Here is a 9,865-nt window from a genome sequence, read left to right as displayed (position 1 = left end):
AAAGAGCATATCATTACAAAATTATGTACCGTAAGCCATGTCGAATTCAAAATTTTGAAACTCTGTCCTGATTGCCCATACGCCCATTATTCTCCGGTTACCCTAATCGTGACTTTGTGTTTTCTCTACATCACAAACATGAAGAAACAATTGATACGTTAGTATGAGTTAATGGTGTAATGACAAGATTTCCCTTAGTTTTTTTTTTCGTATGACTTACATTCTGTTAAGTTTTTAACGGATGTTAGACCTAGTACCCAACTTTGTTACAAAATTGAAAGTTGAATACCTAAACAAGTGACTTTTAAATGTTAATACCCAATGTTGTTACTTTCATGAAATGTTAGGCACAAATTGTGTGGTTAAGTCAAAATAAATTAAAAAATCAAACAGATAGACAAAACTAGTTTGCACCACCAAACCAATTTGCAAACTACCTCACTTCACATGTCAAAATATCTATAGTTTTATTTTGATTTATTTTGCCTTTTTTCTTTCACACTAATTAGTTTTAATTATAATATTGATTTTTTAATAACTCTAATATTTAAGATTTTTAAAAAATCTAAAAATACAGACTTGTTCAGTATAATTTTAAATTTTATTAAGAAATCTAAAAATACAGATTTGTAAACATACTGGTATAAATTTTATTAAATATAAAGTTTGTAAAAAATATATTTTTAATATAAAATAAATATTAATCATTACTGATTTTTATTTTTTTTTTAATATTTTAAAATCAAATTAGTATCCTACTCATTTTTGAGAAAAATTAAAAAATAAAAAAAATATTAAGTAGTTTGTTTGAGATGCGTCTGACGTTTTCCACACATTTCCAGTAAAAACGAAACATATAAAACTTAAAACATTTTGTCGGAAATGGGTCGGAACTTTTCCACGCATTTTAAAGAAAGTTCCGTTATGTCAGTATTTGATCGATATATTATTGCTAAACTAGAGTTTTCCACACGTTTCAAAAAGGTTATGCCTGTATTTGATTGGTGTATTGGTGCTAAATTAGAGTTTTCAGTTCGTTGGTATATGGACCAATCTTTTTCGTTGATATTTTTTCTTCTTAGAAAATGTCAAATCTCTTTCTGGTGAAATATAGAGGAAAGTTACTTTTCTTGGTCAGCACACAGCAGATATTTGACATCATTTGAGCCCATTTGGCTCCAATTAGAGCGAATAAGCACAACTGCACAAACACCTTTGTGTAAAATATATTCCTTGTCCATCACACCAGTTGAGCCCATTTGGTTTTACCAAATACACCGATACACCATCATCCTTTTCTTCTTCTTACAAAACTTATTTTAATCATTGTTATCTATAGGACTTCAATTCAACACCCCCCTCCTAAACTCATGTGACTAAATATTTTTTCTTCGATAATGGACCACCACCTCATTGGTAAATACACCATTATCTTAAATTTTATATACTTCATGATTTAAAAAAGAAAAATAGATATGTATTATATTTTTTAAATTCTTGATCTATTTAACAGAGTTTTGGCGTATTCTCATGCATTTATGGTAGAGGTGTTTAATATTCCAGTCGAACTCGAAAAGAAATCAAAATTTGATTCGAATGGTATTCGAAATTGAATTTGAATCTACTAACTTTGAATTCGATTTGAATAAAGTTCGAATTTCTAATTCGATTCAAATTTGAATCGAATCAACCGAATCTAATTCGAATCCAGGTTCAAAAAATAAAAATCATAACATTCCAACTCAGTTAAATCACAAATTCATATTCGATTCGATTTGAATACAGTTACAACTTTTCATGAATATAAAAGGATAAATTAAAATTGAGAATGCCCATTGCCCACCATCATATTTTACTATCAAAAATATTGAAGTAGAAGACTAAGAAACTTTCTCCTTTTACACACGACATTAATTCTACAATTTCCTTTCCTAATTCCTTTTTAACAAACTAACCTCACCACTCACACTCCAAAACACAATGGTCAACAAACATATATTGTCATGTCCTATGTCATATAATTTACACGTGGTCTTCTCTTTTGTTGTCGCCTGTGGAGCCCACCGACCTCTATTTATTACCCCTCTCATTCTCCACCCTCCTCACACTTTCAAACTTTCTTCATATTCATATTAACCAACATTAACCAATGGCTACAAATCCTTATACATCATCCTTACTCCCACCTTCTTTCTCATCCAAAATCAAACACCAAACACCCACCAAATCATGCAAACCTTCAAGAAAACACACAATCAACTGTGCAGCCTTACAATCCTCTTCACTACTTCACTTCCCACCTTCCGTTACCATGAGAGAACACCATTATCCATTACAATGGAACTTTCTACAACGCGCTGCAGCAACCGCATTAGATATGTTCGAATCCGCTTTAATATCAAGCGAAAGCAACACTCCCCTACCCAAAACATCCGACCCGAGGGTACAAATCTCCGGGAACTACGCGCCCGTGCCCGAGCAATCAGTCAAGCATAATTTAACCGTTTCCGGATCCATACCCGATTGTGTTAACGGCGTATACGTAAGGAACGGAGCCAACCCGCTTTTCGAACCCGTAGCCGGTCATCATCTGTTCGATGGTGACGGTATGGTTCACGCGGTCACATTCGATGGTAACTCGGTTAGTTACTCGTGTAAATTGACCAAAACTTACCGGCTTGTTCAAGAAAGAGAACTCGGGCGGCCGGTTTTCCCGAAAGCCATCGGTGAGCTTCATGGGCATTCGGGTGTGGCTCGGTTAGCTTTGTTTTACGCTCGGTCTTTATTAGGTTTGGTTCATAATGATAAAGGTATGGGCGTTGCGAACGCGGGTTTGGTTTATTTCAACAACCGGTTGCTTGCTATGTCCGAAGACGATTTACCGTATCATATTAAGATTACTTCGTCTTCGGACATAGAGACGGTGGGACGGTATGATTTTTCGGAGCAATTAACGTCGACAATGATCGCGCACCCAAAAATAGACCCCGTGACCGGAGAGATGTTCGCGTTGAGCTATGATGTTGTGCAAAAGCCGTATCTTAAGTACTTTAAGTTTTCGAAAGACGGGGAGAAGTCGGGAGACGTAGAAATCACGTTGGACGTGCCGACGATGATGCATGATTTCGCAATCACGGAAAACTATGTAGTTGTTCCGGATCAACAGGTCGTGTTTAAGTTACAGGAAATGATAAAAGGCGGGTCGCCCGTGGTTTATGACAATAATAAAATGTCGCGTTTTGGGATATTGTCGAAAAACGCGACGTCCTCAGACGAAATGATATGGGTTAACTCCCCGGAAACATTTTGTTTCCATTTATGGAATGCGTGGGAAGAACCCGAGACAAACGAAGTCGTTGTCATCGGGTCATGCATGACTCCCCCGGACTCAATTTTCAACGAGTCCGAGGAGAATCTGGAAAGTATATTATCCGAAATTCGGATCAATTTAAAAACTCGTAAATCTACCAAACGCCGAATCCTTAAACAATCTGAACAAGTCAACCTTGAAGCGGGTATGGTGAACCGAGACAAACTAGGTCGAAAACCGCAGTTTGCGTACCTTGCCATTGCCGAACCATGGCCTAAAGTTTCGGGTTTTGCAAAGGTGGACTTGGTTAGCGGCGACATAAAGAAGTATTTATACGGCGAGAATAGGTACGGCGGCGAGCCATTTTTTCTTCCGAGTGATCCGAACTCCGAAAGAGAAGATGATGGTTATGTTTTGGCATTTGTTCATGATGAGAAGACATGGAAATCAGAGCTACAAATAATAAACGCCATGACTATGGAGATGGAAGCTTGTGTAAAACTGCCTACAAGGGTTCCTTATGGATTTCATGGGACTTTCATAAGCTCAAAGGACTTGGCACAACAAGCATAATAATTAAAAGCATGTATGTTATGCGTACACATACATCTATACACACAAATACATGTGTATACTGTATAGTGGTTAGAAGTACTTAAGGTTAGAACTAATTAAGGAGATATGCCTGAGGGATTGTGGCTCACATCCCCGGAGTCTTCTTAAGATTGTTGATTCATAGGTTTTTTTTTTTATTTTGTTTATTAATTTTTAGGTTGTATGGTTTGTGGAGGAACCAAGCTTGTAGATTTTGGACTGAAGCTCAGCTGGTTTCTGATGTTATCTGGTTTCAATGATTGAAAAATATACAGTTTTTGGGAAATTTGTTGTAACGTAATTACCAATCGTCTTTGCTTTTTAATTTCCTTTTGTTCTCGTATTATCACCTTTTATTTATTAATTTTTTGTTTTCTAATCTCTAATATTTTGAGATGGGAACTCTTTATAGTTGAAAACCTAAAGCATGCAATATTATGTTTGTAATCCATAGGTTATTTTATTTTATTATTTTATTACTTATTTATTTATTTTTAATTAAAACGATCCTAACAAGCGGCCATAAACAATGATTTTATCTAATCATATGTACAGAGATATTTATAATGCATCTTATACCATCTAATGTGATTTTTTAATAACTAATACATAAGTCACAATAATTAGTGCCCATGGTTTTGCCACAATTATGTTAAGATATCCAAAAGCTTTATAAAACCATGATTTTTTAATCTTTTGACGGATTAAGTTGTGATTTGAAATTATTTGAGACTTTTTTTTATCAACTAACTCATACATATTCTATAATTTCAAGCTAGGTTTGTTGGTGTAAGTGGAGAGCAATCATTGAGCCTTATGTGGCAAAAGGTTCCCAACTAAACTAGATGAGAGAGTCATCAGGTTTTATAAGGTTGTGGTTAGACCAACTATGCTATATGAGACAGATTGTTTAGCCATCAAGAAAACACAAACACGCGTGATAGAGGTATCAAAGATAAGGCTAGTGAGGTAGATGTGTAGGCACACAAGGCTAGGCAAATAAAAAGGTTTTTAGGAAAAAAATATCAGGATTAACTAGTATATCATCTAAGATTAAGGAAAGAAAATTGAGATGATTTAGACATATGAAAAGGAAGCATATGACAGGGCCAATTAGAGCATTAGGAACCCTCACTATGATAGGGGGTGGAAGAATAGAGGCAGGCATAAGTTGACGTGGGTTGAATGGATCAGACATGATTTACTACTATGCACATCTCTGATAACATGACTTAAAATAGGAGTTTGTGAAGACATATGATTAACGTTAAGGATTTTAAAGGAAGGGTACAAATGTGTCATCGATATAACATAGACTTCGAATTTTTCTACATTTTAGTTGGATTTTATAACATGTGATTGGTTTCTTATATTTATATCTATATATATATTGTTTTATAGTGTTATTTTTCTATACTTATACCATGCTCTACTCATTCATTACTTTTTTTTTTTGTTATTGTCTGCTTTTTTGCTTAGACTAGCTTTATCAATAATCTTCTATGAGGTTGTTACATTATTTACCTATTAAAAAATAAATTAAATTAGCTATAGTGCATAACCCAAGCCAGGAGATCAACCTAGACCATGACCCAACTTCATTTAAATATTCCTTTTTCATTCTTTTCTTTCAAACAATTTTTTTTGTATATAATTTGATTTTGTTTAATAATCTATATTATTTAACTTATTTTAGAAAGTTAAAAACACAGTCTTATTTAGTTTATTTTTATGAGCATTTCGATATAAATTTTGTTAGAAACGAAGCACTTTTAAAAACGTGTATTTTTATAAGATTATTATATGTAAAATTAGTTTTGTTACTTGTAAAAAATTCAAGTTTTTTAATACTTTTTATATTTAAAATAATACAATTTAAAAAATAAACATTTTTTTTTTATTTTAATAAATTTTATAGAATAAATTAAAACCTAAATAAATATATGTATTAAAATAATTAGGTTGGGTTGGGAATGAAAGTGAAAAATTGGGTTAGGTTGGATTGTGTATGTGAAAGAAAAAGAAATTAGTTTTTTATTAAATTGTTGGGTTAGGCTGGTTTGTTGATAAAACTAGTCTTATATATCTTCTGTATATTAATTTATCTATTATGTGTTTTAGAGTTAAGGGTCATCACATAAACAACCTCTCTATCCTCAAGAATAGATGTAAGGTTTACATACCTTTCATCCTCTCAAGACACTACCTTTCATCCTCTCAAGACACTTATCAATTGCTAGCTAAGATGAAATCACCTTTATTATTATTATTATTATTATTTAACAACTTTTGTAACTACCCTTAATATCTAAATACGTCTTTTTTGAAGACGGAATGTCAACCGTTGATATTGATTTTGACGCTTCAGACCTAACTCACACAAAAACGCCATCAAAGAGAAAACCAACCTCAATGAAAACCCACCCTTGATCGAGTCCGGTTTCAAACCTGAAACCATAAGATATCAAGTTTTAAGCATCACTCTAATGCCATTGGACCATATAGCCAATGGCATGTAATCACCTTTATAAGAACAAACCTTTATAAACTTCAAAAACTCAGGAATTAATTAATGTATGCTAGTCATTATGAAAGTGACACACCTCTCATACACCTAATAAACATGCCTTTCTCCACTAGTGTTGAAGTTAATATAGAAAGATTCAAAGATGTTAAATTTCTGCCGGCAATTGAATATCTGCCATAAGTTTGTAAAAGGTGTTTTTGTAGTAACGCGTAGTAGGGTAGGATCAGGGCAGGGTAGGAACAAGGAAATGGGTCTGTAAATGCGTGTATGTGTTTTGTTTCATCTATTGCAAACAAGTGGGGCTTGGACCAAAGGCACCCAAGTTGGTGGTAGGGTGGTGTATATATTGCCTTGGAAGGCCAGTCGTGACTCACGCCCACAGAAGACCACTTTTGATTCATCAATCAAATTGCACCGACCATAATACTATTTTTACTTTTTTATACATTTTTATTACATCTCTTTAATGCATGCATACACACACATAGAGAGAGAACATAATAAATTATAATTGTTTTTATAGAAATATTTAATAATTTAAATCATAATAAAGTTTGCATCAAGACAGGAACAAACAGTTAACGAGTTGCACCGTAAGCCCTTTCTTATAATTAATTATAAATGCTTTAAAATTAAAATAATAATTATAAAAGAAATTTATCAAAAAGTGCAATATTTATTCATCTTTTCTAACATTCTAAATAATATATAGAATAAAAACATATGAAAAAATATATAACAAAATCAAATAGACAAAATCCAGTTATTTATAGAAACTACACATGTGTGGGTGTATGTATATCCTGCACATAACCCTATACATCGTACTTAACGTTAAAATTAAAAAAAAACATTTAAACACATTAGTTTGATGGTTTTTTTAATGTAAATAACATAGACATTTGCTCTTTTGTTCTCAAAATAATTCAATCTTAAGTTCTTAACATAAATATATACATATATAAGTAAAATTTTCGAAAACATGAACCACACTTGATAAAAGTAAAGAGATTTAGGTTTGTTATTTTTGCCTTGCATTTATATATACATGCATAAATAGTTAGAATACAAAATTTGTCAAAAAAAAAAGAAAAAGAAAAGAAAAAAACCGTATATATAGGATTAGTTACGTAAAAGTAGGGGTGCTCAAAGTCAGATATCCGGAGTTTCGTGACAAGCTTCAAGCATATGTACGTTTTTTTAAAGGATGTTTGTGTGAAATACCATAAAAACAAAATAGATTTAAAGCATGCTGGAGACTTATCATTCTACTTTTTCTTCGAATAAGAGAGCAATATTCTTCTCTTTTGTGCCTTTTTCGATTATATAGTCAAAAAAGGAACTCACGAATTGAAAACATACACATTCTCTCTCTCTCTCTCTCTCTCTCTATATCTCTCTCTAGAATGACTATAGATCGAGGATAGAGATGGGGAGATATTAAACTTATTATTCGATTGCGAAGTTTTGTAACAAAGCAATAAATGTTAGGTCAAGAAAAAGGAATTAAATGTTATTGTGTGGAATATGTTTGATCCCTATGAAACAAGGCATCCTAGTGCTAGCAGATGTAGCGGGGAGAGAAATAGAAATATATGTTCTTTTGCAAGCTTCAACATTATTATATTATTGCATAGATGTCATCTCACGCAAGGAAAATATCTAAGGATAAAACAAGACGAAGCGCACACCACTTGTTCCTCAAGTTTATCATTTGCCAAATACGTCTCGTTTGTACTTTTTCTATTTATGAAGACACAATGATATAATATTGGTCCTAGTCATTTTGATTTAACTGGCCGTGATTTAGTAAACTAAGATTTGATCTCTTCGATATAAATGGGTTCCCAAACGTGATGGTTAAACCGTGCCTAATTTTCCACTCTTGCTTCACTAAGAAGATCATGATATCACTCTTACGTAACAGATACATGTAACATCTCGCTTTAAAACGAAACAAGTTCTAAAAAGTAAACTATCAAATGCAAGAATTGGTGTGTGTATGTGTGTGTAAATATGGAAGGAATCATGAGAAAGGTAAAATATACGAAAAAATCGAGAAAACTCTTTTCTTAACTAACCAATGAATTTTTATAAAAAAAAATAATTCTTTTTATTCTAAGATTAGGAATAAAAAAAACTTATAGAAACAAAAAAAACATATATAACTCATGAAGTTAATTGCATATATGTACCTCAATGAGATACATATGTGTAACTTTGTAAACTTGAAAAACAAAACCTAAAATTCATATATTGTCTCCTTTTTATTCTAACTAATCTTTATCATCCTGGAGATCAATATTTTTTAAAATTTATAAGATTAAGAAAAAAAATTGAGCACTTGAGCGTAACTTCCAACATGAATTATGGGAAGAAGAAAAGATGGATACTAATGCTTGAACTTGAGATCAATTTGTCTTGTGCAATTGTTTTTTACATATTTTTTTGGTCAACGAAATGGGTTCTACTGCTTTAATTAGTTATTATGATCAATAGGTTAACTAAATTAAACACTTAAAACATAGTTTGGTAATACAGTTATGAATTAGCATTACATATTGTAGGTTACTAATCCACGGGGTTTATAAAAAGTGCTCCATGCACAAGTTAGAAGAAAGCGGGTAACTCAATATAGAATTATAGAGCTATTTTAACCGGTGATCACCAAACTCCGAGTATCCACCACTCACCCATACTTCCACTAGAGCTAACAGAAATATTTAGAATTTCGTACGGATGATGATCAGTCATTCATCTTTAGCATAAGTGGATAACTTTAATATTGAGACGGTGGCCATTTTATGTAGTGCATGAGAAGTAAAATAAATGACAAATACATGTAAATAAAACCGGATATTTTCATCAACCGGTTTCAGTTGGAGTCAACGACGGTCAAAACTAGGGATGAGATCTATACCGTACTGAAAAATATCAAAACCGATAACGAGTGAAAATAATTAACATTGAATACCATACCGATTTTGTTGGTTTGATACTCGTGGATACCAAAATCATTAAAAATACCAAAACTAAGGGAAACCGAAGCCCAAAACATAATACGGGTATTGATGCCGATGGCGTTCGTCGATATCGGTTTGATACGGTACCTGGACGATGCATGCATGAAAAAAATGTTCATCCCTAATAAGCCAGTTCCATTAAGAGGTTGTTCGGTTTGAAACCGGTTTTATGTTTGAAAAATTGAAACCTATAGGAATCAGATAGATTCAGGAGCCGGTTAATTTTTATAAGTAAAAGTATTTTGAATTCATAAAATATATAAAAAAACCACAAGTTCATTATTTATTTATATTTTTTATAAATTACTATACATTATTTAAAAAATCACAATACGTTATACCTCTTGGTGTTTAATCCATGTCGTCGCTTGATGTTTAATCATCGTTTTTTAATAATCATCGCCAAAACCC

The 9,865-nt window shown here is 32.5% G+C and overlaps 1 protein-coding gene across 1 annotated transcript; it reads left to right on the top strand.

The window, feature by feature from the left end:
- Window positions 1-2,147: 2,147 nt before the first annotated feature.
- On the top strand, window positions 2,148-3,896 carry LOC143549687 (9-cis-epoxycarotenoid dioxygenase NCED2, chloroplastic-like). The gene has a single exon (XM_077040538.1). The coding sequence runs from the start codon at window positions 2,150-2,152 to the stop codon at window positions 3,881-3,883; it is 1,734 nt and encodes a 577-aa protein (XP_076896653.1). The 5' UTR covers window positions 2,148-2,149; the 3' UTR covers window positions 3,884-3,896.
- The last annotated feature ends 5,969 nt before the right edge of the window (window positions 3,897-9,865 follow it).

The sequence above is a fragment of the Bidens hawaiensis genome, unplaced genomic scaffold (genome assembly GCF_021521415.1).
Source record: "Bidens hawaiensis isolate Kalapana, Puna unplaced genomic scaffold, B.hawaiensis_p1.1 tig00015763_1, whole genome shotgun sequence".
Classification (NCBI taxonomy): domain Eukaryota; kingdom Viridiplantae; phylum Streptophyta; class Magnoliopsida; order Asterales; family Asteraceae; genus Bidens; species Bidens hawaiensis.
This window is presented reverse-complemented; position numbering and strand designations above follow the sequence as displayed.